Below are 27,976 nucleotides of genomic sequence, written 5' to 3' on the forward strand. Positions count from 1 at the left end.
CGTCCGCAGTAAACCCTATACCTCACTCATAAGTGATTTCTTCCCATCTGGCCCCTTGATTTTCATCACACCTGCCCTGGTTTCTTTGAAGCCTTCGGCTGATAAACCTGCATTATAACTTACTAAATATATGTCCATCACTTCTTTCACAAGCCCACGTTTATTCTCGGGAAGCTCTCTGAAAATTACGGTGACCAGCCCCGCAGAGCCTTCATGGCCCGGATCACCTGGCATATTCTCATCCAAAGGACAGATGATTTTTGTACATAAATGAATCTCTTATCTCTAACCCTCTACCAGGGATTTTCATGGCCAGTCTTCAGTGACTCATTCTCTTTTATCTGTGGGAGGATAGTAGTTTTAGAAAAGAATCTTAAAATTAATCTGAATGGAACAATGAAAGCAAGAATGACAAATGGCTTATTTATTAAAATGTTGCTGGATGTATCCTTTCAGTCTGATCTCACAGTTAAGGACTTATCTTGGGACTCTTGCTGGTAGAGGAGTTACTTTATTGACTAGGATGTGAGGTCCCCCTCTTTTTAAGTATGAAATAGGAACTATGCCTGTGTTGGGGATCAGGGGCAGCTACCATGGCATTCTGGAACCCCTGCCTATGTCTGCTAGCCTGGATGAATAGGAAGTAGAGGCCATCTGGCTTTCTGTGGTCAGCCCATAGCAGCCATGTCAGTATATCTGTTCCAACTTTAGATTAAACCCATCTCCGAAATTAATGGCTTTGATATAAGCAAAGTGGCTGCTGGTAGTTTAGCTCTTTCACAGAATTATGAAACACACTATCTTAGAAATCTTAGGCAAGAATGATTTGATCAAATAGCTGGCATTGTATCACAAATATCTTGGTGTGTTATCTTTCCCAGAAACTTCCTTGTTACTTTCTATTAATAATATTTATTGTGTATTGGGGTAGCAGTCTTATTGGCTGAAGCCCAACCTTGAACCTGTTATAAAGTTTAGCACTTTATAGCACAGTCAAGCTCCTGATTCCAATTTTGGGATTATTGTAAGCATTTCCCAAGAGAGATGAACTTGAAAGAGTTGAAATACCCTTAGCCTGAGGAAAAGGAAATGGTAGGACCATTTTATCTTGCTTCTTTGTAAGAAAACCAACTGGCTGATCTTGAAGAGGTTGAAAAATTGGTCTTTTTGATCAAAATTGACCTATACTTAACAGACCTATAAACTAAAAGGTTGCATAATTGGGCCCCTGGCACAAAAGATTCAGAAAATTCTGTATCCAAGAAAACTTTGACCCAAAGACCTCTAAATGGCCCAGAGAATCTTGATTCCATTCTTAATTAGAGCAGGGAGCCCGAGGCAGGACTCGATCCCAGGACCCTGGGATCACGACCCGAGCCGAAGGCAGACACTTAACTGACTGAGTCACCCAGACGTCCCAATTAGGGTCATCTTTTTACCCAAAACATTGCAGCAAGGGCCCCCACAGGGAGAAAAATGAGACAAGTAACTTTTAGGCGTTCTTTCAGGATGGCTCGTTAAATTATTTCCATTGATCTGGGTGATAGAATTTGTTTCCAGAGATGAGGTGGCTACTCTTGGGCAAAATTCTAAAAAAGCAAAACCTGGGTAGAGTATAATGTCAGAATTTCGATACGTTGGTCCAGGTTGTCCAGCCTCAGATGGACAAACCCGGAGCACAGTCCGCGTTGCCCTTCCTCGCAGGGAGAGCCTGGCGGTTGCCGTGTTGCCACGTGCTCTAGCCCCTCCTCTGTCACACGGGACACGGGATGGTGCGCACCCAGGATCGGTGTGGGACGCAAAGGAGACCATGCGCGTGAGTGACCGGCACACCTGATCTGGCACCCTCTGTTAGAGACAGTCAGTATTACTTTTCATCACTGGGCTTTTTGTACATGAATAAGTTTAGAAGCATCCTTCCCATCTGGGTCTTCAGAAGTTTTTGTTTGGACATCCGGTCTCGGGATTGTACACCAGTGGCGGAGAGCTAGTCTGGCTTCTTGCCATGTCACGTGCTGCTCCTGGGTGATTATCATAACAAGTACCAGTAACATCCATTCCGTGGGCTCTCTTGCTCTCTTTGGCCACCTTCATCCCAGAGCAATTTTTGAACTCATTCTGTGATGATTAATATTATGCTGGTACAATAGCACATTGTGTTGATTACTTTGACCCAAATGTGCATGAAAACATTAAGGCTTAATTTTATTTAACCTGATATTTGCTAATGCCAGAAAGTACTTATTTCCAGAGGAACCAAAATTTCAGTCTGCAAAAGGACTGTTCTGTGAATTCCTGCTTCCGAGGACCACGAACTCTGGTCCTGAAGTTATCAGAGCCATTTGGGGTGGGGCTAAGAACCCCGCAGGCTGACGACATTCACAAAGTGGGCTTTTTAGAGAGAGATGGATCACATACAAGAATCGATTATATGGTTTTCTGCTTTTTCTTCAGTGAGAATTAGATGACTACTCAGAGACTAGATCAAAATTATTCCCATTACTTCATGCTTAAAATACTTTGACTTAAAAAGTAGTGATTTTTTAAAAGTTTAAAATCCAAAGATAAAAATGCCAAATGAATCTACTATAAAATGTAACTTTTTTTCACACAAACCCTGTCCTCAAGAAGACGTGCATTTACATTATTTTTAAATACTTTTGGTGCAGAGTTAAAAGAAACTGTTCGACATTTATTACAGTCGTACACATATCTTGAGCACCTCTTTGAGTGTAGTGGTAATTTACTTATATTCTGGTGGTTAGAAGGAACGTGTAGGATTTTTAGAAGGCTTTCTAGCTGCTGAATCTTTCTAATGTTAACTGGATTGTACTCTTATTGGCTTTAGTCTCAGAGCTATTAAAGTAAAAATTGATGGTCAGGAGGAGAAAAACCAAAGAGCCATAAATGTTAACAAATAGGCCTTTCTACCCCATGGAAAGTCCACCACATCTAATATTAGAACTCCAGACAACTGACAGGGAAAACTGGGGAGTTTTCAGTAATAAATCTCAGTTAAGGAGTTTCTCTTTTCTAATTCAACTTTATTTAAATCCAAACAGAAAACCAAAGTATCTTAAATTCTTCCCAAATGTGGCTGTCCGTTTTTATCTCTGTGCATGTGTATTTAGGGGATTAACGAGTTGGTTTTAGGAGCATGACAGACTCTCCATGTGGTAGAGGAGAGCTGGGGGCACTGTCCTGCTGCCCTTGGCACGAGAGGGTTATCAAGCAGGGGGGAGTCTCTCTGAGAGTAAGGGGCTCTCTGTTCCCAAAGTCTCGAGACATTCTGACTCCAGCAGGACTGAGAGAGCTTTGATTCTACCTGCCTCGTAAATGCCCCGAACAAGATGGCCCTGTGACCAGTCTGGGAGCTCGTGATGCACTTTTAGTGTTTTCTGTCAGATTGGAAGAGATGAGCTCGTGGCATTTTTATTATCCAGGTACCATAATTGATTCAGTATTTAATTCACTGGGACAGACCTTTCTGTTATAATGCCCATGCCGAAAGTACAAAGATAGCAATCATGGTTTTGAAATATGCTTTCAAAGGTCAGGGTGAGTTTTAGAAAATAAAAAATCTTTTAAGTTAGGTGGAAGCGGATTAGTGATAAAAGTCCCTTTTTCATTAATCAGACCTGTTTGCATACTTCACATGAGCGGAGCACTGTGTGGGACGCCGGAAGTGTGGGAGCGAGTCGGGTGTTGTCTGTCCCCCGTGCGCTCACATGGGCGGTCGGGTGGTCAGGGAGGCACAGGAGAACAAGTAGGTGCGTGGTTATTGGTGCAGTTGGTGCAGCCGAAAGGAGGGGCACAGCAATTCCGTTTCAGAGGACCGTGAGGAAGCCCTCATGAGCAAGTTAAGCGTTTACATTTGACTTTGATTAAAGCTCAAAATGCCCTCTCCCCCATGGCCGTACTCATCCATCCAAGTCAGAGTATGACCACCCTATGTTTCTAAGAGACACAGAGCCTTTATGTATTCTCTTCTGGCTCAGTGGCTGGCATCACAGTGACAGCATAGATAGGGATGTTTACATCTTGCCAGACCCCCAACTGTAGCTTCAGGTGTCTGAAATCCCATGCAGCATCCTTGTGGCCCTGGCTTCTGGGTTCCCTGTGGCCTCCTGCAGCTTCCTCCCTGCTGCTTCTGGGCGCGGAGCACCAGCCTGAGTGCCGACCCTCCTCCTGTTCCACCAGGCCCTTAGCGGTCTCAGCTCTGGGAGCCTGACGCCCGGCAGCATAGGGACCTCCTGTCTCTGTCCCTCTAACTGCAGACTTTCTACCTGTTCTGTACCCATCACAATGGCACCTTGGACACAACCCAGCACCACCTTGATGCCTTGACAAAAGAATACCCTTACATGAGGGGGCTGAACCAACTCCGTGTTCGCTCCCGCAGGTGGCGGAAAACCAGCAGCTGTTCGGGGCGCTCAAGAGCCTGCTGGAGGACCTGCGCACCGAGCTGCGCGAGGACGAGCATGCGCGGCGGCGGCTGCAGCAGCAGTACGCCAGCGACAAGGCCGCCTGGGACGTGGAGTGGGCCGCGCTCAAGTGCCGCCTGGAGCAGGTACCTGCCCGCAGGGCCTCCCCTGCTCGTGCTGTGGGACCTCTGCCATCTGGGCGGGGTGGGGAGAAGACGCGGTTCCTCAGATCCATGGTGATCTTTGTCCAAAGAGCTCGGGCTCCAACGGGAAAGCCAGGAACAGCTGCCTGCTCGCTCTCCTTAAAATTCCCAGCCTCGGGGCGCCTGGGTGGCGCAGCCGGTTGAGCATCTGACTCTTGATCTCAGCTCAGGTCTTGATCTCCGGGGTCATGAGTTCAAGCCAGGTGTTGGGCTCCATGCTGGGTGTGAAGCCTACTTAAAAAAAAAAAAATTCCTAGCTTTTCCAAGGCACCTTCTTCTCCCTCCTATTGCCTCTCCCAAGTATGAAACACCATCTCCAGTGACCACGTTTTGACAGTAGCAGTTATTTTTCCATTCTGTGTTGAACAAGGCTGTATTTAGCCCCATCAGAGGGTGGTCAGCATGAAGTGGTGATCAGAACACACTGACATAGTTCAGACAGGCGCAGAGAAAAGATTGTGGCTTAGTTATCTCAGAAAAGGAAACTGTGTGCGTTCCTTTAGATTCCTCCAAATACTGAAAAGAGCTTGTAGACCTTCCACCGTGTGCCCTAGAAGTCTGATTAGTTTCCGTGGTCTTATTTCCCCTAGAGGAAACGGAGGCCCGGAGGAAGTGGCTGGTCTCAGATCACAGAGCCTTTAGCGCTCGAGCAGAGAGAACGGGGTCTTGCCTCCACCTTCCCAACCAAGCTGAGCCTCCTCGGAGATTTTAGACCATGGCCATGGTTGTTAAGGTCAGATGTAGCCAGAAACGTTCTTTTCTAAGTGTTTTCTCCCTGGAAGCCCTTAAAAGCAGTATCACCTCCTGCCCTGAGTCTGCTTGCCCGGATTGTTTCTCCAGGTTTCTTCCAGCCCCTTGATCATGATAGGAGGAAAAGTCTGTGCATCTTTGATACTCTACTTTCTGAGCCCTATTTTGAGGCCAATCTTAAAGTAATTAAAATTTTATATGAATTGGCTAGATCATGAAAGAAAAAAAAATTGCCCAGAAAGGAGACATCTTCCAAATGGCCTTGATAATAGATGAAAGAGCCTGTCATGCCAAAAGAAAACAGCCCCCCTGATACTCACAAGTTCATCTGCATTGCCAGCTGGCCTAGGGGCGCAGTGGATTCAGGCTTGCAGCCCCCGGTAGAGCGGAGACACTGCCTTCTCCACAGAGGAAGCAGCAAAGCATAGCAAAACCACAGCATCAGGCCAGGCTGGTGGAGCCGCTGACCCAGTTATGACCTGCCTACTCGCCTGATAGGAGATTCTTACTCGATGCTCTGTTTATCTTAGTGCACAGCCTGAACAGTCAGCAGTGGCGGCAAAATGAGTAAGATGCTCTCTGGTGAGCCGCCTTTAAACCTATTTTAAAATATGTTTATGGGGGAGAAAGCTAAATATTTTCAAAGATGTAAGTGTAGCTGAAGAAAGGAGGCCTAATCTTTGATATGCGCCAGTTTCAAAATATTTCATCTTTGTCTTAGAGAAACCTGGTAGCCACCCACACGCGTGCGACACGTAAAGCCTCAGGAAGCCTCACCAGACACCCAGAAATAGAATTAGGACTTCAGACTTAGAAGCCAGGTGGTAATAGGTAAAGATTCATCTTCCACCCAAATCATTTTAAGAAGTTTCTGAAACAGTTGCAGCCCAGGAAGCCATGAATGTGGGCTGAAGCTAGTTTATTTATAATCCTCCCATCTTTACTTTCTTCTACTTAAAAGCAAAACAGTTGAGTTCTACCAAAAGTGAAGTATTTTATCTCAGTGGAGGTCATGTTGTGTCCATGGCCAAATCTGTGATTCCATCAGTTAGCCCCCCTGTCAGGCCTTGCTGTAGATGTCAAGGATCCAGCAACAAAGAAGACATTTCTTGAAGGGGCTCTCCGTGTGGTGGGAGACCCAGACAAGGGCTGTCACTTATAATAGTGTGATAAGTGCCCTGCCAGGCCTCTACACAGTGCTGCCAGGAAATAGGGGTGTGCAGGCCATGCACCTCAGCCCAAGGGTTAGGGAGGGGTTGTTTGTGAAAGTCCTGCTTAGAATGAGTCTCAGAAGATCAATAGGAGTGGATACATGGAAAAGGAGAGAAAGGATGTTTCAGACAAAAAAAAAATCATGAAAAAAGGGGTAAGTCCATCTGAGGAGCTGCACCTGGTCAGGTATGAGGGAAAAGAAAAATGTGCAAAATACTGAAACATTAATCCTGATTTTATCATGGAGGTAAAGCATTTTGATTTACATATTTAAAAGATTATTCTGGCTTCAAGGAAGAGAATGGACTAGAAGCCATCAGAATTGAATGGAGTAACATGGTCCCTAGGTAAAAATCCAGGGCTCTGCTGAACTAGAATGCAGAAGGTTGCATCTTTATGTTCATTAATCCTTCACTGAAATCTGTCATGTTCTGCAGCAGCAGTGTGCTCCCAGCTCCCTCCTCCATCCCCTGCACTGTTGCCACAGCTTACTCCTGTAAACACAATACATTGCAACTGGTTTTGCTTTAGACACTCAATAACACTTAAAAGCAATTAAACATACTTTTATTTGTATTTCTTCTGTCATTTCCAGTGTTCATTTTTTGTGTAAATCAGGGTGTCTCTTACTATCATAATCCTTCTGCCTGAAAACTTCCATCACTTCTTAAAGTACAGGTCTGCTGGCAATGTTTTTTTAAAATTTGTTGAAAAAGCCTTTTTCCCCCTTTATTTTTGAAAGATATTGTTGCTGAGCATAGAAGTCTATCAATGTTGACATTTTTTCCCCTTCAGCTCTTTAAGGATGCCACTCCATCGTCTTCTGACTTGCATAGTTTCAGAGGAGAGGTGTGCTGTCACTCATGTCTGTTTGTCCTGTGTCTGTCTGCCTCCAAGGTGTCCTGTTTGGTTTTCAGCAGTTTGAATATGATATATCTAGATGGAAATTTTTTCGCTTGTTTGTTTCTTTTGGTATTTAATCTCAAAAGACATTTAATGGATATTTATTGTAGACCAGTAGGTCCCACTACTGCTCCATCCCTCATTTCCATGTGGGGGCTGAGGATTTAGTGATGGACAGGGACCTGCCCTCAAGGACCTCTATAGAAGGACAGGCAAGATATGGTGGTAACTGAGTCCTGAAGTGGAGCTGAGATGCAGACCACAGGAAGCTAAGTGGACTCACTGCTTTATGTTTTGTGTGACTCTCTATGTCAAATGTTTGTAATTAGGACTTTAAAAATGAGAATTTTTTTTTTCCATGGGATTGGTCAAATCTTGGTTTAAACATGTTTCCAGGGATAATATGCAAGTGAGCTGAGATTTTCTTCACCTGTTAATACAAGATTTGCCAGGGGCTAAGGTCTAAGTCTTTTCTCCTTGCCAGCTGGAAGAGAAGACTGAGAAGAATTTGGGAGAATCAGGCTCTTCTGCCGACAGCAAAGGTGCATTCAAGAAGGAGAGGGAAACGCACCAGAAGCTCCTGGCTGACAGTCATGGCCTGGTCATGGACCTGCGCTGGCAGATCCATCACAGTGAGAAGAACTGGAACCGGGAGAAGGTGGAGCTTCTCGACCGTCTGGACAGAGACCGGCAGGAGTGGGAGCAGCAAAAGAAGGAGCTGTTGTGGAGAATAGAACAGGTAAGGGAGCACCCAGGCGCCAGCGAACAGGGAGGAGAGTACAGACAACTAAACTAACCTGGAAATTAGAGCACTTAGAGGGGAAAAAAAAAAGTTAGGCTAATGTTTCACGAGCTTCTGAAGAAAGAGGAAAAAAACGTAGAATTTCTAGCATTGGTGACCTAGACTCAGCCCTCGCGTTACACAGATCTTTCCATTGCAGGGTTTGTAGGTAACGTCCTTGTGTGTGTATATACGTGGGGTAGGTCTGTGGTCGGGGCTGGTGAGGGGGGTAACATTCTGAAGGAATGTAAAGACTAAACTTGAAACATGAGGTTATTTCAGGTCTTATAAGGTGATTCCTGCCAAAAAGCAAGCTACCTTTTAAGTTTGCTGCTAAAGATGTGGTCATAATGGCTGCTCCAACTTGAATGGAATTGCTGTCCATTAGTAAAGAAGTTGCTGAATTAAGTTGGAAATCAGGCTGTTTGCACCTGCTCTGGATATTGCTGAGCTGCGATTAGGTCGGACCATAGTCGAGGGAGGGAGCTGGCAGCTCATTCTCTTGAGCCAAACAAACAATTCAAACACCCAGATGAATTCAGGGGGAGAAAGGGAGTTGTTTTTCTACCTCCCGGAGAATCATTCTCTGCGTTGTGTCCAACTTAGGACAGTTTGCACAGCTGTGGTCATACCTGAGTGATGCACAAAGTAAATTTCCACATCAAACTGATAAAGGTTTGGAATTCTTCTCTGGCTGGATTTTTACATAGTATATATGGGTGGTATTATTATTATTATTATTATTATTATTATTATTTATTTTCGCCGTCACACTTAAAAATTTATGAGGCCTCAAGGAAATGTATTAATCAATAAGAAACTGAGTTCAGGAAAAATAACCTTATTACTCCATTACAAATAGCCATACTGCCTGCATTTATGTGGGAGCCTTTTGAAAATGTGTTCTGTCATCCCCAGATGTGATACCTGTGTTATGCTGGTGCAATGGCCGAAGTTAGTTTCTGCATGCTGTTGGGGAGGGAGAGAAGGTGAATGAACTAAAAAAAAGCCAGGAGCCTCTGGCTCAGAAACTGTGGAGAAGAAGGCACAGTGCAGATGGAATGGAGGGGAAGTTCTTCCTAGATTCGATTACTCATGCAACTGAGTCACCATATTGGTGTTTGATGTGTCTCATTTCAAAATTCCCCAAAGTCAATCAGAAGTAAGGTGGCCACTTCCTGTTTGGTCTAGAAATGCATCATTTGAAAAGAATCTTCTGTATTAAATCTCTGCCTATGCTCTCCTGAACAGATCAGCAGTTAGGTAGAAATCGCAGGGGCAAAAACAGCATGTATTCTTTTGAAGGGGTCACAGATTTGTCATACCCAGCTTCGGTTAACCAGTGTCTCAGTACCTCCAGACACCTCGTTATCAGGGACGGTCCCTCTTGGCCTTCCCTCTAGGAGCACTCACCCTGTCTGTCCCTCCTATGGTACAGCAAGGCCATCGTGATCCCTGCCACAGCCCTGCTGGGGTCCCCTGTGCCTGTTAGCTGTGGGCTCTTTGGTCTTGCCATAGCTTCTTTTTGGAAGTCACAGCTTGGATATAATTTAAGCGAATCTTTTAGGGTTTCACTTTTGGAAATGAGGAATCCCTAGTGAAGGAAAAGTAGTAGGACATCCGATGATCGTCAACTTTTGAAGAGTTAATGACCAGGGGAGGAGCAGCCACCCCATTTTAAGACTGTATTTTGAAGGGTAAGATTGGGCATGTGCCCAACTCCATTTCCCATTCACGTCAGTCTTCCGAGTCAGGACGTTTCCACTGAGCCAACAGCCTCAGAACCCGAGTCCTCAAGGTTCACATCTCTGAGCATAATGGATTTGAGACACGTGGGTTCCAGGCGTTCATCTGTTCCTGAAATCTGTGCAGTGGATCCCACAGGCTTTGTACAATGATCTCACTGCTGTTTTTAGAAGAGGATTTGCTGCCAGTGACTGATGCTGCACATACGCAGTTGTGGCTTTCAAAAATAAAGCCGGCCTTTTCCCCAAACAGTCAGCATTCTAAAAGAAGAGTTTATAAATCTTGGTGCCCAATCCCGAAAATTAGATGGAGCGGTTATCTTCGTTCTCTGGAAGAGGAAATTGACCAAAGTGTGTGCGTGTGTGTGTGTGTGTGTGTGTGTGTGTGTGTGTGTGGTTTATCGTTCATTTAATTTTTAGCTCCACATTCCATAGATAAACAAGAAATACAGGTGAACATTCTTCGTAATATATGCTCTTGATATTTGACTACTTGGGGAGCCATGGAACCTTGACTGTGAACCTAATACAGATGGTGAAGGAAGTAACACTAAATCCATTTTCCACTTTGAGAACACGTGCTTCATGCTTGTTGGGTGTCATTGAATTCCTACATAATTTCTGTGCCGCATGAGGCATCTTATATGACAGATGGCTGTGGGAATGCGGTTCAGGTCACATAACACATGTCATCTATCTTAGCATCCCTTGTCCCAGTCCAGATTTGGCTGGGCGATAGTTAACTTTTATGGAGTCGCACTACATTTCTCGGTAGAATTAAGTTCCCAGTTAACATGCAGATGATAAAGGACTCGCCGCTGTACTAAAGACCTAAAGGAAAGACCATGTGTCGTCCCAGTCTCCTTCCAGTAACTTCCTTAAATCAGCTGCTTCTACAGTCTGAAAGGCCATTCTTCTCAAAGCCGTTCACAAAGTGACCTTTTTTCTTTTGACCAGTTCAGGTAAGGTGACACTGTGGAGGGCTTATTGTTTCCTGTATCATTTGAAATGCAAGTCTTTTCAGTTTTCTATTTGCATTAAAAGTCGTTCCACTGCAGGATTGAAGTACAGTGGGTGCCCATGGCTGGTTCGAAATGACTCTCCTAGGAAACCCTATCCTTTTAAGGACCCATTATTCTATTACAACATCCCAGAGGCATCTTAGCAGCAGATACCTCCAGCTAAACCCATTCCAGTTCATTTTTAGGAAACCTAACACTGACCAGCTTTAGTGCGCCTTGCTCCTGGCTGCCTGTGTTTATTTTTGAATTCCCACTGTGCTGAGTTAGAATGTGCTCGTTAGAGGAGCCCTCCTCCTTAGTCATTCTTTCCTCCTCTTCACACACACCCTCGGTGCACATTTACAGCTCCGAGTGTGACTCTTGCATTTTAATTCCTTGCCCAGAATAGCTTTGAGATGATCATGTGTTAGAACTAAATTGTGCCGACTTGCATTTGATGAACGTAATAAAAAGCTTTCCCTTTTTGTTGTTGTTTTTTGTTTGTGTTTTAAAGAAAACATTTAGCATCTTTAAGAGAACTGGGAAGAATTGTGTCTTGGGGTGGAGGGGCTGGTAGAGATCAGAGGGGCCTAGCTGAAGCGATTGGCTTGTTCCCTAATTCAACTCTGACCCCATCTCAGACTCTAACATTGAAGCTCTGGCTGCTTGAATTACCATCTTTCTCAGAAAATGAAGATAATCCATTGTCTCAGGAATGATGAAAAATGAGTAAAAGTCCTTTGTCTCCATTATTTCACGTGGCTGATGATGAACAGGCCATGCTTACGTCCAGCTCCTGGACAAAGGCCTCGGTTAGGACACAGAGGTGTAGCTTGTGAAAGATGCTTCGTTAAAAAGTAAATTAATGCTTCCAGGGGAGTTGTAGAACTTGCTGGCACGGTCTCAGCACTTGAGGACTGAACATCTTTCCTCTTTCACAAATCCAAATGTCACTTTCACCCTTCAGAGAACTTTCTTAGCCAGGAGAGCAGCCCCCGCGGTGGTGGCGTGTGTGAACGTGTCATCTGGTAAAGACCCCAGTGGACACATGTAGGTGGAACTCTCCTCAGCCCTCTGCTGTGCTTTCTTTGCATGTTTCGAAAGGAAGGTGGTGAGGAAAGCTCTGGAGAGTCTAGGGGGAAGTGGTCCACTACGGTTTCTCCAGGGAGCGAGCATCCGCCCTGCACGCCATTCCCAGCCTTTCCCTGTGATTTCACGTTGGCTCCCTTCCTAAGTGGCTCCACATGGTTCGTTCTCGTGCCGTAAATCAGCAAGGCGTGTATCAGCGCACCCAGACCCCAGGGAGGTCAGTGCTGGTCTCGCTGACGAACAGTGAGCCCTGCTGGGCTTGCCTTGCCAGGGGCCCCCACGCTGCTCCCGTCCACAGCAGGCAGCTGGGCGGTCCCCACGTTACAGATGAGGACACTGAGCTGGGGACACTGAGCTGGGGACTTCACTTCTGCCAGCAAACCAGCAAGCCACAGGACGGTGGCTCCCACTCAGGCCTTCCTCACTCTAGGGGCGCCTGCGTGTTCCCCACTATTGCTTCCTGCGTTTCCCAAGGCAGGCAAAAAAGGTGTGGTTCTAAAGTGGGTGGCTTATTTTTCCTTTTTCAGTCAGTCCAGATCTTTCATTAACTTGATAGCTAAGTTGTAATCCTCCCAAGCAAAGTGAGAAGTTGTTTTTGACACCAGTGGTTACAACCCAGTTCAATCACTTGGGTTGTAGATGGGACCCATTCCAAATGATTTGGAAATAATAGTGTTAGAATGAGGAAACTCTGCTAGTTAGGAAAATCAGATTCACCTTCAGAAGTTTGCTATCGCTGATGTGAGGGTGCCTTAATTTCTGAAGGTATGAAAGAGAGTTCTAAATATGTCATTTAACAGTGTTCAGTTTCTAAAAAATAAATGTATAGTTTCCCATGAACAGTGCTCCAAATGATATACAGTACTATATATATATATATATATATGTATATTATTGGCAGAAGGAGTTGGCTCATGTGTGCGGTTAATGCAGCGTTTCCAGTCCGGATAAAGTTGTGATTTTTTTTTAATAAAAGCATCTGTAATGTTGTATTACTTTTGAAATTAAGGTCAGAACTTTTAAGAACATTTACTTCTCACAGTCTTTCCGATGAACCCAAATGTAGTCCCAAACTGTGGAGAAGCAGCGGTCTTAGGGAGAGCAACAGACAGAGGAGTGAGGCTAATTGTTTTCATTTTTAAAACCCTCAAGTTGCAGAAAGAAAACAGTCCCCGGAGAAGTGGCAGTTTCCTCTGTGATCAAAAGGAAGGCAACATCCACCCCTTTGCCCACCCCGGAAGCCCCCGAATGCCTCGTCCCATGGGGATATGGCCCTGCGTAGACACCGACTCCACCCCGTTTGAAGACCGGCCGCTGTCCAAGCTGAAGGAATCAGACAGATGTTCAGCACGGGAAAACCTCTACTTGGACGCCTTGTCTCTGGATGACGAGCCAGAGGAGCCTCCGGCCCGAGGGCCCCAGCGGGAGTTCAGGAACTGCCTCCCCCAGGTCGGCCTGGGATTTGGGGTCCAGTTACCTGCTGTGAGACCCGGGGGTTGTCAGGAAACCTGGCCACCTGGCCAGCAGGCGCAAATCGCAGCCTCTGGGTTGAGTAAGCATGAAACCCTCACAGTGCCAAGAGCTTTGCTGGCTGGCCCAGAGCCCAAACTCCTAGCGTGTGCTGCATTCGGTTTCACTTGGCCAACGTGTCTTGGGTTTGGAGACACAGGACTGTGTCCTGTGTAAACGAAAGTCTCACCCATGAGCGGGTCCAGTGAAACACACAGGAGGAGATCATTCATTCTGGGAAGTACAGGTCTGCAACCTCTCTTGAAATCACAGCAGCCTTCTGGTTCTAAACAACTTATTGGTAACAAAAAAATTCTGTTCTAAAGAAAGTACCTCACATGGGGAAATACTAAGTGTCACTAAACAGTGACATGGTATAAATTCTTATTCTGTGCAAAGGGGGGTGGAATCCAACACTTAGAAGCCGTGCGTAAATCAGATCGGCAAATCGGGGAGTAAGCTGTGGGCTGGAACTCCCATGGCGCCGTGTCAGGTTTTTCTGGTTATGCCCTTTCTACAGTGGGGTTGAAAACCGGGTTGGAGTTGAGGAATCATTACGTGTGAATCAGTTTAACAGTTGCTGTACCTGTCACTTAACCTGACAAAGACAGACTTCGAAGAGATCGTGTCAAGCAGTGTTGAAATGCGGGGCAGCTAGACTTCAGCCAGGTGCTGGGAGGTCAAGTGCGTTCTCAGCAGGAGGCGGCCAGGGGCATGACAGCACCAGGATGCTGCCCTGTTTGAGTCTACTGGCAACTCTCCTGGTGCAGCTGCACAGCAGAGAGGAAGCAGACTGGGGTCGGGAGCCTGCCCTGGTCCCGTCCACAGTGACCGGGGCCCGGTACTGAGCTGCACAGAGCAGAAGTCCTTGTAAGTTCACCTGATACCAAAGAGCCAAGCTCACAGCTGAGAAAGTGCTCAAGCCTAAGGCTGTTGCATCACCTTCTACAGTGAGGCTTAGACCAAGGGACAGAGCCTCCCGACTTCCTCTCTAGGGGGCCCCGTCTTCCCTCTCCCCCCCCACCTCCTCGTCCTCCTCTCTGTCTCTCTCTTACACACGCGTGCGCTCACACACACACACACACATTCAGATGTACTCAGATCTTACAAAAGCCAGCTTTGAGATTCACGTAGTTAGCTTCCTTTGAGGAAGCAGGAGAGCCACTTTCTTCATGACGAAGTGTATGGCCAGTTTTTCTCACTCACGGGGGCTCCTCCCTGGACTGCGGGAGCGCCAAGCCCTCATCACGCTGTGGCTTCTGGTTTTATTATTATACTTCAAAGGGCTGAGGGGCAGGAGCATTCCCGACCAAAACTGCGCCTCGGTGTACCTTTCAAGTGGTATTTTCCTGTGGCCGAAGAGCAAAACAAATCACTTAGCACATTGAAAGTGCCTGGCAACCAATATTAACTGATTCAGACGATCTTATTTCTTCTTTACAGGAAGAAGAAAATCACAAGGGAAATCTTCAAAGGTAAGCAAGACTGATGAAAGCAATAGCCGGCTACTGAAATTAAAACCTCTTGTTCTTAAAATTCTATCTTGTCCCCGCCGTCTGTGGTAACACTGTCTTGAGAATGACTTAAAGCAAGACTTCTGAATAAGTCGTTGCTTTATTATTATTGATTTCACAAATACGGCATTTTCCGTTATCAGCAATAGAAAGGCCAGAGACACGCTGTACGCATGTGGGTGTTAGTGTCATGGTGAGAACAGTTACAGTTGTGTGGGGTGTATATAAAGGAATGTTGTGTCTGGTGGTTTCTGAAAAGTCCACAGAAACCCCTCACTTCTCATTTAGTCTGGAAAGACTCCCTCTTGATGTGCTGTGAGACATCTTTTTTTTAAAAGATTTTATTTATTCGACAGAGATAGAGACAGCCAGTGAGAGAGGGAACACAAGCAGGGGGAGTGGGAGAGGAAGAAGCAGGCTCATAGCGGAGGAGCCTGATGTGGGGCTCGATCCCAGAACGCTGGGATCACGCCCTGAGCCGAAGGCAGACGCTTAACCGCTGTGCCACCCCGGCGCCCCATGTGAGACATTTTATATACTGTGCACTTGAAGCTCTGCCGGGAGGATTTATTAAACTATTTCCCGGCAGTAAACCTTGACGTAAATACAAAGCAAGTCATGCCGGTGGTGTTAGTTATCAGCTATGTTAGGTCGTTTGTATGATAGGATGTACCTGAAAAGACACATCTAAGCAAATTTGTTTAAATTTAAACATTAAAAATACACAGCGGAGCGGAAGGATTTCCTGTACACAGTCCCCCCACCGCCCACCCCCCACACATGCTTTTTCCTTACAGATGATCACATGCTGTTTCCACCACAGGAAACTTCTCGTCAGGGCAATTCGCTGTTTCCAGATCTCCTCCTCCCTGGTTTTCCTATTGAACTTCAAGTCCGTGAATTACTGTGTCCTGCCCATTTTGCCCTGTATCGGGTTCATCCACAACCACCCAAAATGCCTGTGGTGCGCTGCTGGCCTTCAGGCTGTCTTGTCTGGTCGTTCTCGGACAGTCCGGGGCCGCGTTCAAGAACTAGAGCCTGGTGTCAGAGCACATCTGCCTCTCGCTAGCCGTGTGCCCTGGGGTGACTTAGGTAATAACTACCTTGTGCCTCAGTTTCCTCATCTGTAAACAGAAGGAATTTCCATTTCTTTACAGCTTTAATGTGTTACTACACATGAAACAGCAACGCCCGACACAGAGGGAACAGGCAGCAAAGTTTAGCTCTCTTCACAGAGCTCTTCCCTGCATAGTAGCTCTTATTTTTTATCTCTTTTTTTTTAAGTTTATTTATTTTTTTTGGTGATCTCTGCACCCAACGTGTGGCTCGATCTCACAATCCTGAGATCAAGAGTCGTACACTCCACCGACTGAGCCAGCCAGGCGCCTCCTATTTTTTATATTTGTTGCTGCTATTAATTTCAAAAGTCATCCATATTTTAAAAAGTTAATCTTAAATTAAAACTTAAATATCACAATATCAGAAATATTATTAAAACTTACATATCAGCAGCGCCTGGGTGGCTCAGTGGGTTAAGCGTCTGCCTTCAGCTCAGGTCATGATCTCGGGGTCCTGGGATCGGGCTCTGCATCGGGCTCTGCGCTCGGTGGGGAGCCTGCTTCTCCTCTCCCTCTGCCCCTCTGCCCACTTGTGTTCTCTCTATCTCACGCTCTCTCAAATGAATGAATAAAATCTTAAAAGAAACCTTACATATCAAAATGTCCGAGGTATGAAAGTACATGTGTTGTCCGCACCATCCCCTTCTCCCTCTTGCTTCTAGCAGTTTCCTGTCTTCCCTCCGTACTTTTTCTTCTGTGCGCCTTCACACACTGGCACGTTTCAGATGTGTCCTGGTTTTGTATCTGTTTCACGTTGGCCACTGCTAAGGCTGCTGTGTCCCCTTTCTCTGCCCACATCACCTCCGTTCCACGAAATCCATCCAAGCCCTGGAGGTGGAAAGGCCCCACACAGGCGCACTGGCTTAACTCTGAGGATAGTTCCTCCATGAGCAGCAACGGGTCTTAGACAAGCCGTGTCCAAGAAATGCAGAAAGAGTTGGGGTTTCAGTACCTACAGAGCACTTCCAGCCCCCAGTGAACAGCATTCTGAAGCTCATTTTTTTTTTTTAAGATTTTATTTATTTGACATAGAGAAAGAAAGAGAGTACAAGCAGGGGGAGCAACAGAGGGAGAGGGAGAAGCAGACTCCCCGCCGAGCAGGGAGCCTGATGCGGGGCTGGATCCCAGGACCCTGAGATCATGACCTGAGCAGAAGGCAGATGCTTAACCCACTGAGCCACCCAGGCACCTGAAGCTCATTATTAATTCAGCAGCTCCTTGACTTGGCCAGAGGCAAGAAGAGAAAAATCACGCTTGCCAGAAAGCTTCATACCCATGATAAACTGACCCATCCCTTCTATTTCTTTTTATTTTCAGTGCTAGTTGTAGCCAGCTTTCGGTTATTCATCGGGCCATGGGAGAGTTTGTAGATTATTTCTAAACAGAAAATATCACTAACTCTTGCCCCTAGTGAGAAATAACAAGATCAAAGGCCTACTGGTACCATTTGTAGCCTGTTCTCTTTTACCCCAGAGTGGCGACCACAAGAGCATGTGTCCCCAGGGTGAGGGTAAAGGCGCCCAGGGTTTTGCCGGTTCTGTGGGCCAATCCATGTGGTACACAGACCCCAATTCTGGCCTCACCGTCATTAATGGTTTCTGCAGTGGCGTGACCCATGTACTGTCCATCTGGGACCTGTTTGGCAGCACCTGTGCTGGTCTGAAACCCTAGGTATTTAACCTTCTGTTTGGGGTGTGCAGATATAAATATGTCCTATGAGAAAGTGGTCTAGTTGCAGAGACCGTGAGTCTGCATATGCCCCGCCTCCCCGTCCACCCCAATAAGAGGGTTTTCTGGCCAGAGGGTCCCGGCCTGAGCCTCCTTCCTGGCCGCCCCTGCTTTGCCCTGGGTGGGTTGACTAGCTGCCTGAGCACTCCAGCAACCTCCTGTCTTAGCATTTTGGAATCCCCAGCCCCTCATACGGTGCCTGTGCTGGCCTATAGGAGGCAGTCAGGACTTTCATACCAAATAGAAATATATTGGACGAAAGCACTAGTGTGTACGGCAGAATCTGCACCCAAACCACATCCGCCAGGCAGCACTTACCCCGACCTGGCTGTTCCTTTAGCTCACCCTCTTCGCCCTCCCATGGGTTTGTGTGTCTGCAGGCGTCTTCCTCTTGCCCAGGAATACAGGAGGAGCAAGAACACGGAACAGGCTGCGCTGTACAGGAGAGAGCGGGGGGAGGGGAGAGCCGAGCCCTGTTGGTGGATTTCGACAGGGCCGGATGGAGTTTCTGTTTGAAGTCGTATTTGGAAATTACATGCCCACCCGTCACACCTTCCACGTCCCTCCTTTGCTCCACATCTTCCATTTGGCCTCTGGAGATGACAGTTGGTACAGTTGACCCCCGAACAACACGGATTGAACCACACAGGTCCACTTAGATGTGGATTTTTTCCAGTAAATACAGTACAGTACTGTAAATGTATTTTCTCTTCCTTATGGTTTTCTTAATAACATTTTCTTTCATTAGCTTATTTTATTACAATAATACAGTATTTAATACATATACAAAATATGTGTTAATAGACTTTATCTTATCGACAGGGCTTTCGTTCAACAGTAGGCTATTAGTAGCTAAGTTTGGGGGAGTCAGAAATTGTACATGGATTTTCAACTGCATGGGGGTCAGACCCCCTAACCCCTATGTTGTTCAGGGGTCAGCTGTACTTCACTAGACGTTCATCCAATGAGGATGAGGCTGGCGGCTGAACAGGACTTCAGATTATAGCTGTGATGTTGTGCTACCCACCCCTCCTCGGATACCATTCGCTGGTTTGGGAACAGGATGGGGTTGTGTTCCCGTCAGTCGCACGAGCACCTGCCACAGTGCCTGGAACTCAGGAAACTCCTAGTAGGTGAAGAATTGCAGGCACTCGTCAGCCAGGTGTCCTTCCTATGGAGCATCCAAAGGCCAAAATAAAAACATTCCGAGGTGGGTTTGGAGCCTAGCTCTGACCACCCCAGAGCCCAGCCTTCTTCTTGTTCCCATAGTATTTCAGGGCCGCCTGTATTACATTCTGACTCATACAAGGCTCCCAGAACAATTCCAGAGCCATTAAAAGTCCAGTGAACATCCAAGGGGCTGCTTGGGAGCGGAGAACATCAAGCGACTAGAAGGTGTTCCGATAGTCGTGGCGGAGACTGACGCACGACGGGCACCTCTCCTGTGGGCAGGACGCGCGTGCTGCGCTGGGTCAGGGGTGGCAGGTGAGCACACTTCCTGGCCGGCAGGCAGCTGACACCCTCTTCTCTCCCCCTTTCCCAGGGCTGTGTCTGTGTCCTCCATGTCTGAGTTCCAGCGTCTGATGGACGTCTCTCCCTTCCTGCCGGAGAAGGGCCTGCCGGCTGCCAGCAGCAAGGAGGACGTCACCCCGCCCCTGTCTCCTGACGACCTGAAGTACATCGAGGAGTTCAACAGCAAGAGCTGGGACGAGAGGCCCCCAGAGCCCTGGGCAGACAGGACCGAGGGGGGGCTGGCAGGGAGCGAGGCCACTGCCGAGCCTTTCCCCGACTCCTCCTGGTACCTCACCACGAGTGTCACCATGACCACGGACACCATGACCAGCCCAGAGCACTGCCAGAAGCAGCCCCTGCGGAGCCACGTGTGCGCCGAGCAGGCCGGGGTGCGGGTGCTGCACAGCCCGCCCACCGTGCGCAGGGTGGACAGCATCGTGGTGGCAGGGGGTGAGGGCAAAGGCCGGTCGGAGCCTGAGTGCCCGTTTCCCACAAGCAGAGCCAGGGGGGGCGCTGGAGACACAAAGGGGGGTCCTTCAGAACATGTGCTTAGCAGGTGGCCTTGTGCCCCCTCCAGACACCCCCGAGACTATGTGGAGGGAGCGCTGCGGCCCCTCGAAAGCGCCCTCTGCACGCCCCTGGGGTTTGCCTCCCCACTACACAGCCTGCAGATGTCCAAGAACATGAGTGATGACATGAAGGAGGTGGCCTTCTCTGTCAGGAACGCCATATGCTCTGGTCCCCCCAAGCCTCCACTCAAGGACATGGCCTGCCAGACCAATGGGTCCCGGACAACGGGGACACAGACCGTCCAGACCATCAACATTGGCCTGCAGACCGAAGCCCTGCGTGGCAGCGCCATCACCAGCAGCCCCCACAAGTGTCTCACGCCAAAGGCAGGGGGTGGTGCCACGCCCGCATCGTCTCCTTCCCGAGGCCTTAGGAGCAGGCAGGTAGCCCCTGCCATCGAGAAGGTGCAGGCCAAGTTTGAACGCACATGCTGCTCCCCCAAGTACGGGTCTCCCAAGCTGCAGAGGAAGCCCCTCCCCAAAGCTGAGCAGCCAAATAGCAGGACCTCCCTGGGGCTGGCCCCAAAGGGGTGCAGCGAGTCAGCCTGGGCCCGCTCTACCACCACGAGAGAGAGCCCTGTGCACACCGCCATCAACGATGGCCTCTCCAGCCTCTTCAACATCATCGACCATAGCCCCGTGGTGCAGGACCCCTTCCAGAAGGGGACGCGGGCCGGGAGTCGGTCTCGCTCAGCAGAACCTCGGCCGGAGCTGGGCCCAGGCCAGGAAACTGGCCCCAGTTCCCGGGGACGGTCCCCCAGCCCCATCGGGGCTGGCTCAGAGACGTGGAGGGAGGATGGGGGAGAGGGCACGCCCTTGAGGCAGGACTTATCCGCTCCCCCTGGTTACACGCTCACTGAGAACGTAGCCCGGATCCTGAACAAGAAGCTGTTGGAGCATGCCTTAAAGGAGGAGAGGAGGCAGGCCCCCCACGGGCCCCCAGGTCTTACCAGTGACAGCCACATGGGAGAAACAGTCAAAGCTGAACCAGGGTCCATCGAGGTAATAAGGCTGAGTATTCTAACCCTCACCCCACCAGCTCTTCTGTTTAGATGCCAGGAAAATATGTGTCAACCTGGGGTTTTGCTAGGTCATCTGATTTCAAGAATCCTTATCCATAATAGGTTCTTGTGAGCTGGGAAGGTACAGGGTTTATGGGAGAATGGAATAGGCAGAAACAAGCCCTGACCTACTCCTAAAGAAAAGTTCATATTATTGTCCTCAGTGATCTTTTCTTGAAGATGCAGCTCAGGGTTTGGCTCAGGTTCTCTGGTCTGGTTGTAGGTGATTGCTGCTTGGCTGTCTGGGCCTTTTACTTCATAATTCGCCCTCTTCCCGTGTGAATCTGTGTCCTAGAAATGTGTGTGTGTGAAGTGTGTGAGAGTCACTCAGGGCTCTGCGTGCTCGAGATCTTTATCCGGGACAACACAACGGAGCGGGTGTGATAGCGTGGATACTAGAACATTCTCCGTCAGGAACGTACCAGAAGGTCTAGATTCCAGTGCGGGCTTCAGTACACACTAGCAGTCCTCTGTCTCCCAAATCCCGTGCCCTCTGCTACCACGAATCTCCCTGGAGGTAAAACCAGGCGAAACAGATGGATAAGATCAAAAGCCTGCCTTCAAACGATGTGATTACTACTATTATCCCCCTCACATCTCTCATATTATCATCACACTATATAGGACCACACATCCCGGCCCCTGTTATCATTATGCGATTATTATTATATCCCCCTTGACATTATTCACCAGTGGGTCAGCCTTGAATTTTGTTCTCACACGTTTCCACATGAAGTATGTCCATAGCACAGCACTTTAAAAACAATCCGTGTTTCCACTTCAGGAATGAGCAAAACAAAACAAAGCCCGACATGCTGGGAGCGAAAGGGTGGGGCTGCGGGCCTGGTGCGGTGAGGCTGCGCTCGGTCCCCACCTCCGTCAGACACTGGTCAGCGGGGATCCCGCGTGCAGACTGGAGGGTGAGGCCAACTCACCACTAGCCTAGATGGACAGACTCCACACCCGGGGCATCCAGATACCCATAACCATTCTCCAGGCAGCTCCTGCAGGTGGCAAGGGTCAGAGAGGAGAGACATACGCTCGCCGGGCTGCGGCCCTGCTCTGCCACCGTGGCCCAGGCAGCGCTGGCTTCACAGGTAGGGAGACATGGCAGGTGTGTTTCCACATTTCCCTGGTGGGGGGAACCAGGGGCTCCCAGTTTAACCCACCAAGGAGTAGTCAATTCAAAATATAGAGTTTAAAGCTGAAATAGGTCAAACCATGTTGAAATTGCCAGTGACCTGCAGAAAATGGCAATTGCCATTTCATTCAACCTAATATTGATAGTATATTGGCCACGTTCCGAACATACACATCTCTGTGATAAAGTTGTTTACGTGCTCTGAGAAGACCAGATACCATGGCTGAGTGTTCTCGGGTGACAGATGGTGTCTTCTGCGGGCTTCTGTTACCCCCCTCCCTCCAGGGGCCTGAGGTGAGTGACTCAGTACTGCAGAGGGCTTGTTTGTGTGAGTGCCCTACCTTCTTAGGGCTCTGGAGGAATCAGTTGAAATGAGGGCTCTGTCCCAAAGCATTAACTGGCTGTGTCTGCAATGTCCATTAATATTAGAAACTAAGGAGAAATTAATGTTTAGGAACCAAAAAGGGCTTTGAGTTACAGTGACTGCTCCAGGCAATCTATGATAGTAGAAAGACAACCGCTTAATGGCTAAATCACAGCTCTAAGACATGAAGATGGTTTTATCAGAACCGAGCTATGCCTGTCCCCCTGCCACTTGGGTCCTCTATAAAGTGTCTGAGTAGATTTTCTTCTCACTGAGTGTGTTCGCTACCAAAGACATGATTGGCCAAGTTCAGGGATTCAGGACCTGCGCGGAGCACTCACTGGCAGAGACTGAACGTTGTGGGCTCTTTTTTCCTTTTCTGTTGGAATTTTGCTTGTTCTAGATTCCAGGTCTTCCTCGTCTAAACTGACTTCCTATATTAGGCCCATTGGAAACCCCTCCCCATCACTCCATAAATTATGTAGTAAGTAATTCTGGGTTTCCATTCCAAAATCACCAGGACTAATACTGATTATCCAGCCTGCACTGAGCGCCTGGCTGTGGATCCTTCCCTGAATGTTCCCTCGGAGGCCTGGACATGGGCCTCCCTGGTGGGGGCACAACAGGAAATCTCCCTTGTCTTTTCTCCATCCTGCCCCATGGCTATATTTATCCTCTTTTTCTCTTGTAAAGCTGGTGCTACAGCTCTACCCTGCGGAGAAGCTAAGAGGGGAGTTGTGGTGTAAGGAAAAGAATATTCTGGAAATGCAGTGCTACTCTTTACTCCCTTGTCTAGTGGAAAATACAAGGGGAAATTTTTAGCGTAAGCAGTGGCCACGTGATCCTTGTGACTAAAACAGACCATTTAATCCTCTGTTTCAAGTACAGCAGTCATGTGACTTCCATCTCTATGCACCCCAAAGGCTTTCTGAAATGTGAAATGCTAAAGGGCAAATCAGGGAAGAACAGAAAGCAGAAGGGAGAGGTCTGTTACTGTTCTGTCGTGAGGGTCCTTCCGTGCTCCGAACTGCCTGGACCCACGCAGAGAGAGGCCCGTGTACCTGCAAGCACGCCTGCCCTCTTCTGCAGGCCTCACGTTTCTCCTGGTAGCTGTCCCTGGAACTGCCACCAGGCTTGTTGACTTTAAACCTTTACTGTTCCTCTGTTTTAAAAAATACTTTCCAACCTACTTGCTTTTCTTTTCTTTCTCTGTCTGTTCTGTCCAGAACCAAACTGTCTTACTAACTGCCCCCTGGGGACTCTAGCCCTGCCTGCCTCACGCCGTAAGTGCTCTCTACCTTCTTTGCACACCGTCTGGAAAGGTCCTCTGTGTAATTTGGGGTTGGTATCTGACACTCAGAAACAAGGCCGATCATGCCAGCTAGATCTGCCTTGTCCATGGAGCCTGCTGCCTGCCTGCACTAGCCTGGAGTCCGTCTTCAGGGTCAGATCGGCAGGCCTAGACTTTCCCAGTTGCTCCACGGAGTAGCGAGTGCTCACTGTGAAGAAATCCTGCTGAGATTCCCGCTCTCTGCTTTCAGAGGGGTAAAGGGATATTGGCCAGAGAGGGGACTGTCTCGGGCACAGAGGCCTGGTTTGTGGGGGTCTGAGAGCTGCGTGTTTTCCCAGTCTGCCTGCACCTGCTCACTGGTATTCTGGAAACACATGCACACCACCAGATACTATAATGAGGTGTGAGCTTAACACGATGAGGCTTTTCTCTCTTTTTCAACAGCCGCACCAGAAGGAATAAATCCAAATGTATCTTGTCCTTCCAGGTGACCACCATAGGTGACATAGCGACTGCTCAATAAATATTTGTTGGATGAATCAACAACAAAGCCATCCCTTGTTCCAAAAAACAGCCTCAGAATTGCCGTCTGAGCCCGAACTGAGGCGTGTGAAAAAAGACCAACTTACTGTTTGATCGAGAGTTAGTCACCCACCCACCTCACCCACTGGTCTTAACTCGGAGTGCTAAATACAGAAATACGGTTGGCTCTCAAAGACGAAAAAGGTGCTCGCAAGATAAAATGACCACACAGCCTCTTGCAGTAGCCTCTCTGGGAAGGACAAGATCGTTTGCTTGTCTGTGCTGGTGTGTTACTGAGGGAAAAGTTGGTCCTTAAACCCATGGTCACACATTTCTTCCTACCGGGGTTCACATAGGGAAGAGGTGGCACCCCGCTGTCTGATCAGAAGCCTGTCCTGGTTCCGCAGCAGCCAGGTGGAAAGGGGCTGCAGTGGTGTGGGAAAAAGAACCATGGCAGCAGCCATCCCAGCATTCAACACACCTGCCCCACATGTAACACACTCATACACAGCGCGTGCAGCACACGACACGCACGCACAAGATGACCCACAACGCACACGCGCACAGCATAGCCTCAGACGCGGCACATACAACACTTCTACACAACATGATGTCACACATACACAACGCACTTACACCCTACACGACACAACACCTAAATCTTACAATACCAGGAGCAGAGACAGAAAAAGACAAAGCGGTGGCGGATTTCCGGAGCCCCGCATCTCCAGCGCATGCGCACCCGCGGGCTGAGGTGAGGGGGCACAGCTCACCCTGCCTAGTTTGCCTTTCAGCTATTTCAGGCCGGGCCTCGTGGGCGAGGGCTTCCTGGTTGCCATGGTTCCCATCAGGGGAGTGCTTTGCTCATCAGGGCTTCCCCATCCTTTGCTATGACGCGCAGTCACCAAGAGGCAGGGGACGGTTAGGAGTAGTCTCCAGTGTTCATGCCATTTTCCGCGGGGCCCACGGGGAGGCGGGGACCACCTCACTCCATCACTCTTCCAGAAGCACCGAGCCCAAGCCGGGGCTCCGCCTTCCCTCTTCTCCTCCCTCCTCCCATTGCCCATCGACACAGCCCACCGTCTTCTCTCTGCTGTCACTCCCTGCTCCGCAGACCAAACCGTCCTCATCCTGGCCTCTGCGCTTGCTGGTCCCGTCTCTGTCAGTCGTCCGCCGCCCTTCCTGACGGGCTCTGAGCGCCTGTGTCCTCTGTCATTCTTCATTGCAGTGGCTTACCATCTCAGCTTTTCTTGTTTGTCACTTGGGCGGCCGGGTTCCGCCCCGTGGAACTCACCGTTCCCTCACGCCCCCACCGCTCCTCTGCACCGGCATGCTCCAAGTGTGGGCATCCTCGTTTCCTGTGCTGCACACTAGGGAGCTCGACACTCCTACCACCAGAAAAGGAGCGCGGGCCCTTAGGAAGAAGTATGGTAGGTGGTTGGCCCCCTGGTTGAGTGTGTGGTGCCCAATCTGTTCTCAGAAGGCGTAGGATGACTTAACAGAAGCACAAGCACACTCTGATTCCACTTTTTAAAATGCTGCAGCAAGGAAGAGTCATTAAAGAAAACTAGACCGAAGTTAAAATTTCTGCCTGCAGCATTTTTTCCATGTCGTGGGAGTTTGTTTAACCCACTGCCACTCAGCTCGGAATAAGCAGTAGCAGAGTTCGTTTTAAGGTGAGTCTTGTTGCTAATGCAGCTGGATAAATCATCGGTCTCTTCATGGGCCTCCAACAGACCAAAGCAGAGGGAGGCTGGCCTCTTCCGGCCGGGTCACTGTGGTTAGCAGATCATTCAGGATGGCCAAAAGGATGGGGTCAGCTGGGTCGGGATATGACCAGGTGGCCTGTGGCTCTCCCCCCCCCCATAGGCTCCAGCCCAATTCTGAAGATGCTGCGTAAACATCTCCATCTCACGCCACTGCCATATCTTGATCATGATTTGCTATCTTCTCATCCCTGTGTCACGACCATCCGCGTGGAATTTTTCACTTACCATCTTAAGTTATTCTCCCTGAACAAAATATAAATTAACATTCTGAAGTTGACCCTAATTCATTGCACTGAACTCAAGTCTGTTGAGAAGTGTGTTTGGGGAGAGTCACCCCTCCCCCCCCAAGAGGAACTGTCGGTCCGAGTAACCCTGTCTTTCTCTTTCTCGGCTTTGAAGGAACTACCTTGTTCCGCACTAGCTCCATCCCTAGAACCCTGCTTCTCCAGGCCCGAGAGACCAGCAAACCGTCGCCCTCCGTCCCGTTGGGCCTCACATTCCCCCACTGCCTCACCGGCTCAATCACCCGGAGACCCAGCCTCATTGGAGGAGCTCGGCGACGAGGAGCCACCAGGGGAGAAGACACACCTGTGACGAGTGCAAGTTTGCATGGATTATCGGGGAATAATTCCCTGTAATTTGCATAACCACACCGTGGTCATCTACCAAGCTCCGCCCACAAGGAGAGATCTAGCTTTCCCAAGGTCAAAGAATGTTTTTTAAAAAACACACAGCTGCTGAATGTCCAACCTGTGAACCTGAGATGTTTCTAGAAAGAAACCGTAAACGTGCCTGTAATAACTTAATTTTTTTCATAGCTCAGAAAACTATTTTTGTCTCCATCTTTTTTACACACAGTATATTAAACAAAAAAGCTAGATAAGATATAAATAAATTTAAAAAATAAAAGTTTTAAAGATGTACATTTTAAGAGATTCTGAACACCCTTGCTCTCAATACTGACTGCCTCTCTGTTAAATTTGCACTGTTACACTTTGGTTTGGTTTATTTCCACGCTGAATTAGAGTGTTTTAAGTTAATTTTATTTTGTCAGTGTTTTTGTTTTTTAAGAATTTTTGAAATGCTTCAGACTGTCTGATTCAGTGAACTTTTTGTAGTGAAAAAGCCATGAAGCCAGTCGACAAGACAGATATCCTCTCTATGGGAGGGGATACGCGTCCGCATTCTTGCAAAGGTACAGAGTCCTCATCTGGGCTTACCGAATTCGCTGTATAATCCACGTACTCTACTTGACTTGCACGTCTTTGGGTTTGAAGCGCTGGGGTGCATGTACATACTGCTACTGTGGTCTCACCATCGCTTAAGTGTGAGTCATCTGTCCCACCGTAATACGTTGTGAATCCCTCGTACTGTACTTTTATCGTTGTCCTCTTGCATTGAGATACAACAGCAATGGCATTTTTAAATTATTGTTAACGATGAACTGGCAATATACAGTGTTTATTCAAAATTTTCTTGTTTAAGGAAAAGCACTACAAAAAGTCAGGAGGGTACCACACTGAATCAAAGGATGGTGCCTCGGAGTCTGTATGAGACCATGATGAAGTAGAAATAAAGCCTTTACAAGATGGCGGCCTGTGCCGGGACCTCATGTTTCACTGTGCCCTGCATCCTCTTCTAAGGGTTCAAGGGACAGCTTTCCGTAGCCAGGGGAACGAGGGAAAGGGGAGGTCCTGCTGCTAACACACCTCATTGGGGGCACACTGTGAGCGCGTGGTGCGCCACCGCTTCCCTGTTCTCCATAAGAGC

At 48.3% G+C, this 27,976-nt stretch overlaps 1 protein-coding gene across 2 annotated transcripts; it reads left to right on the forward strand.

Annotated features, from left to right (window-relative positions):
- The first annotated feature begins 4,257 nt into the window (after nucleotides 1-4,257).
- Nucleotides 4,258-27,798, forward strand: MTCL1 (microtubule crosslinking factor 1). 2 transcript variants are annotated; one of them, XM_008690141.2, is made up of 6 exons: nucleotides 4,258-4,570; nucleotides 7,977-8,231; nucleotides 13,261-13,557; nucleotides 15,061-15,092; nucleotides 19,521-21,060; nucleotides 26,606-27,798. In XM_008690141.2, the coding sequence occupies exons 2-6, from the start codon at nucleotides 8,097-8,099 to the stop codon at nucleotides 26,798-26,800; spliced, it is 2,199 nt and encodes a 732-aa protein (XP_008688363.2). In that variant the 5' UTR covers nucleotides 4,258-4,570; nucleotides 7,977-8,096; the 3' UTR covers nucleotides 26,801-27,798. The 2 variants fall into 2 exon arrangements, with proteins under 2 accessions (XP_008688363.2, XP_040488640.1); XM_040632706.1 differs by lacking the exon at nucleotides 4,258-4,570 and having other exon boundaries at nucleotides 7,957-8,231.
- Nucleotides 27,799-27,976: the final 178 nt, after the last annotated feature.

This window comes from Ursus maritimus, unplaced genomic scaffold (assembly GCF_017311325.1).
Source record: "Ursus maritimus isolate PB19 unplaced genomic scaffold, ASM1731132v1 scaffold_18, whole genome shotgun sequence".
NCBI lineage: Eukaryota > Metazoa > Chordata > Mammalia > Carnivora > Ursidae > Ursus > Ursus maritimus.